At 31.6% G+C, this 5,447-nt stretch overlaps 1 protein-coding gene across 3 annotated transcripts; it reads left to right on the top strand.

Moving 5' to 3' along the window:
- The first annotated feature begins 1,670 nt into the window (after positions 1–1,670).
- Positions 1,671–2,835, top strand: LOC106125296 (zinc finger matrin-type protein 2-like). 3 transcript variants are annotated; one of them, XM_013322422.1, is made up of 4 exons: positions 1,671–1,761; positions 1,881–2,015; positions 2,089–2,330; positions 2,534–2,830. In XM_013322422.1, the coding sequence occupies exons 1-4, from the start codon at positions 1,740–1,742 to the stop codon at positions 2,771–2,773; spliced, it is 639 nt and encodes a 212-aa protein (XP_013177876.1). In that variant the 5' UTR covers positions 1,671–1,739; the 3' UTR covers positions 2,774–2,830.
- Positions 2,836–5,447: the final 2,612 nt, after the last annotated feature.

The raw sequence follows: 5,447 nt of genomic DNA, 5'->3' as shown, positions 1-5,447 counted from the left end.
CGAAGTATGCGGTTGCCAGCTTCGGAAATAAGGTATTAAACGAAGCTGAACAAATAACAAAAGTAAATTAAGTCACATTTGCCTACGACTTAACACATGTAGTTTTACAATACATAAAAAAGACTTAAGGCGATTTTTTTCTCATCAAACATAACAAAATGATTCGTACGTTGAAAGGAACCTTTCCATTGAAAGTGCAACCAAATGATATGAATGTTTTGCGTGTTTCCATAAAAAGGCCAACTTTGGTTTCAAACTCTTTTGGGCCGTGAACTACCAAACTTTCTAGATAAATATTACTTCCATCTCTAGGCGTAATATATTTTATGTAATTTTATAACCTGAAGGAGACTTTCCCACGTAATATTAATAAGTGGCTTCTCTGTGACAAAAGAAAGAAATGAAGTAATATTACGACGCTGTTTTATTACGACCGTGCCATATGTTATGGGCCTCACGGTATTCAGCCATATTCTATCACGCTCTCTCTTTGTCTTTTTTCTTATCTGAATTTAAAATAAAAATCAGCAATCATATTTAATTATCATAATGATGGTAGACCTCACAGAAAAGAGGCATGAGGTAAAGGTAATTTCGCGTTTCGTCTGACGAGTGTGCATGTCGGAGACTTAATTTTATTCTTCTTTTCCTATGTAAAAAAGAGTGGTAAGGAGAAGTGCATTTCACAGAGGAGGAGATGGATGTGAAGAAATATTTTCTCCTGTGCCCCCCTCCCTTGTCGATTAAAGGTAAGCAACGCAACTGCAATTGCGGATGCCTATAAGCAGCGGTCCCTTCGCTATTGCAGTGAACTCAGGTTGTCGCTTGCTCGTTAGCCACAATATAAAAAAAAGAATTTTTGGTAATAAAGTAAAACAAAAACAACAATTATAGGAAATATATTGAATGAAGAATTTCTGTCTAGATTTTCATTTCAAAGTTTTTCTTGAATTAATCGAAACACTGGATACCATTTTTATTCTGAAAGCTATTAAGGAAGTTCTTTTTTCTCATTACATCTTCCGTTTATTCCCAGCGCGAACATAACATAATGTGTACTGCTCCGTACCGCACCAACTGCACGCCGCAGTTTCTACCGACTGCAATGAATTGAAATTGTATTTTGTTTTATTTGATGCTCCCCAGTGATTTTACAACTTTTTGTTTAAAAGAAATATTGAAAATTTCTTTCATAATTTTAACATTTCCGCATCACTTTAAAACATTATCTAATAATGATTATTGATCATTTCAGATGAACAGGCGATTTCGAAAGTCGTTTCTTCAATAGACTTGAATCGGACTAAAACTTTAAAATCAATAAAAAGTATAGTTAGTTTTACTTATACTTAAAGTTTTAGTTTAAAGTTTTAGTCCGATTCAAGTCTATTGATTTTTTAGTCTAAAACACACTTATGCAGCAAGCAGCGACATCTAGATCCTTAGAGACGAAAACGAGAGAAATCAATTATAAACAATTTTTTTATTGTTGTATTCATCATGCATCTATCATGTTAATTAAACTAATCACGTTACAAACATTCGCAAAGTTTGAAATCATTTTACCGTTATTACCCGGTACTACCCAGTCTCAATTATCTGTGAGTTATAAAATCGCTACTCTTTGACATTTGGTCATCTTATCTATGTCACTAAATAAGAAATGACCTAAAAGTCTGTGTTCCAGGTAATAAAATTTAAAAAGAAAATTCTATGTCATAGATAGTCTGTTTTGACAGATGACGGATGGTAAAATAATTGGTATTTGTTGCATTTGCATTATTTCATTGCACATTAAGTTAATTTCATGATTTAAGTTAAGGTATCAGATTCAAATACCAACAATAATTAATATAAGTTTTGTTTTCGTATTCATATAGATTATAAATCTGCAAAAATGAGTATGAGACCAGATGACCACCGTCGAAAATGGGACAAAGATGAATTTGAAAGAATCGCAACAGAACGATTGAAAGCAGAACTAGAAGAAGAGGAAGAACGCACCAAAAAGAAAGGTTTGGAAAATTTAATGAGAAAGTTTAATTAAACTTCATACATTTACAATATTAAAATTCAAATCCTTTTCAGCACCGCCAGTAAAAAGAGAACTCTTGAAGCAACGCGATTATAAAGTTGATTTAGATTCCAAACTAGGCAAAAGCGTCGTCATAACAAAGAACACTCCAACCTCTCAGTCTGGTGGGTACTACTGTAATGTTTGTGACTGTGTTGTCAAAGATTCCATCAACTTTTTGGACCACATCAATGGCAAAAAACATCAACGTAACCTTGGCATGTCCATGAAGATAGAGAGAAGTACATTAGACCAAGTAAGTGTATTATAGTTGGTTTCTGCAACCAAAATCCCTGTATAAAACATAGTCATATTTTATACAGGCATTTTGGTCTAAGAAATCAATAATTACTTGTTAATATTAATAATAAAGTTTCTAAATTAGTTATCTATAGATAGAAATAGATGTTATGACATTGAGAAAATTTGATTGAATTTATTAATTATTCTATATTACAGGTAAAAGCAAGATTCTCATTTAACAAACGTAAATTAGAAGAGAAAAAGCAAGATTATGAACTGGATACAAGATTGAGGGAAGCTGCAGAAGAAGAGGCAAGGTTAAAGGAACTCCGCCGTGAGAGACGCCGTGATAAGAAACGCAAAATAGAGGAGACAGAGGATCCCGATGACAGCCCAGCTCAGTCAGAACTTGCACAAATAATGGGTTTCTCAGGTTTTGGAGGTTCAAAGAAGTGATTGTGTGTAATCATCCATTAATATCAGTTACTTTACTATGTTAATTAAACTTATTAAGAAAATTATAATGTCTTTTCTTTTATATTACATGCTATGTTTAAAGATGTAAGTTTGAGTATTCGTTTTATTTATAACTGTCAAATTTTATTTATTTTCATATAAAAAGTAAACACACATCAGTATGTGCATTGTTAGATTCTTTATTACCAATTGAATGCAACTAGATTAAATATAGATGTTCCATTGATACAAATTGTTAGCAATTTTTCAAGCGGAACAAAGGTCAGCCTTGTTAAAACACATGTGATTTATGTGTTCATCCATTTTAGTGGCAAATGAATAAATGTTAACATGTTGTATGAGCACCACCCTACTTCAATGTATGCAAGATCTCATTACAAATATAGAGAGCCTTTATGGAGGTAAAGAGAATAGTAGACTTCCAGACATTTTAATGAATTGTGATCTTAAACCAAAACACCACAGCCATGATTATTAGTAAAAAATGTAGTATAAATTTCGCCGATGCCACTAAATAAAATGAGAATGAAACGAAATGACAGAAAAATGTCACTGTTTTTTTCTATATCTACTGGGATTCGAACTGATGACCTACGCTGTCAAAAATATAGCTATGTACTGCCTTCAGGCATATCAAAACATGATTCTATGCCATTTTAGTCGCGTTCTGCGGTATAATTGCAAAGTTTTTCGTTGTCGAACGTTTGTAACAAAGGATGGGAACTAACCATGCGTCTTTATTTCCGACATTGGAACGGATGGATGACTTGCATACAATGTACTTTTAGCAATGCTATGAAGGATGCGGACAATAGGCAAAACCATTGAATACACGTGATTATGCACCATAGTGCGCACTATACTCGAACCATGAATATACCACGCCTTCCTATAAATACCAAGTTCCTAGTTACATAAGGTTTGTATGGAGATACAAACAACAACAATGACACGTTTGCAGGCTGTATCTTTACTAGTTATTTTTTTCGTTGTTTGCTTTGTAGAATATCAGGTAACTAAAAACAATTATTAGTTTAAATTAGCTTTTATTTTTACAGTTAACTTTAAATTTTATTTTACAGGTAACAGCAGCTGAATTCAAAAATTTGAAGGGTAAATATACTTTAAATAATGTTTTTTTTCTTTATTTGTTTATGTCTCTATTACAATTAAAATAATTTGATCATTCTTTGAAATGTTAGGATTTTAGTTTAATAAGAGAAAATAAAATAGTTCCAATAGTATTTTTAGGAAGGTAACAATACCTATTTGTTCCATTACAATTTTGAGATTTGTTTAATGAATTGCTCTTGGTTTGAAGACAAAAAATTAGGATAAAATAAATAATAATAAACTATCATGAAATGTACATAATGTACATATTCATTGACTTTAATTTTTTTACTTTTAACATTCAATATTCCATGCTTTTTGTATAAAAGTGAACTTTCCACGTAAGTTAGTGGAACTAAACTTATACAGATCCTATTTACTTTCAGATGATACATTACAAGAAACCAGAATAAAACGCCAACTGGAAGATTTTGATAGTGATGATGCTACACCAGATGACCAAGAACCTGGATTTTGGGATAGAGTTGTAAAAGTAGCACTGAGACTGTTCAATAAATTTATAGAATGGCTTAATTCATCCTAAAATACCTATTCACGTTGTTTAACAAATTTAAACTAGAAAGACATTAATAATCTTATAAATAAAGCTAATCTATAGCTAAAATCTTTATTGTGTTGTACTTGATGTAATAGTTCTGTAAGTATTTAGCCCAATTATAAACTTAATTTATATTATTTATTAATTAACTAATATCAGTAATCTTTTTCATATCAACTTGTAAATGCAAGAACATTAACACATAAATTATTATTTAATTTTTTTTAAGTTCCTTGCAAAATTTAACTGTCTATGTATATCATGATGGTTTTAAAACATCCTCAGATAAGTTAAGCGGGTTGTATGACCTTAGTGAAGCTAAATGTCTTATGTTAGTCAGCTCTTGATTATCTGTATAATGAGGAAATGAATTTAATTCTTTATCAGATATGTTAAGTGACTTAAGAACATTTTTATAACTTGATGACCTAATAAAAGCTTTACTTGTCAAAGCCGAATCAATTAGACATTTCTCCACAATAGAAATTATCATTTTATCTTTAGTCAGTGTTTTGCCTTCTAATGCATTTGCCAATGTGTGATATATCTTGCTGAAATCAACATTATTTGTGCAAATGGGTACAGGAAATTCTTCAAAATCTGCTATCAATCGAAGAGCTGTTGCTGTCTCCGTCCGAAGATCCTTCAAATTTATAGATTCTGTGAGAAATTTAGCCCAATCTGCCAGTGGTATGAGGCTGCCTCCAGATTTCTTTATACTTTTTTTCACTCTTTTACACAGTGCTGGATGTTCAGATATCTTGTTCTTGTAATGATTTATAGCGCCCCGAATATCATCTACAGATTTAGTGGTAATGAATGTACTTAGTTTTTCATAATCCTGAAAGTCACAAACTTTCAATGCTTGGAAAAGATTATATTTCTCTTCTTTTGACCAATTTTCAATGCCAGACGTGTTAGTAGTACTGGACCGCTCTTCCATCGTAGTTATATTACTACAAAATTCTTCAAGTTTTAATG

Source organism: Papilio xuthus, unplaced genomic scaffold, assembly GCF_000836235.2.
Source record: "Papilio xuthus unplaced genomic scaffold, Pxut_1.1 DF825928.1, whole genome shotgun sequence".
Classification (NCBI taxonomy): Eukaryota; Metazoa; Arthropoda; class Insecta; order Lepidoptera; family Papilionidae; genus Papilio; species Papilio xuthus.
The sequence above is the reverse complement of the archived record's forward strand: the minus strand, read 5'-3'. Positions and strand labels throughout refer to the sequence as shown.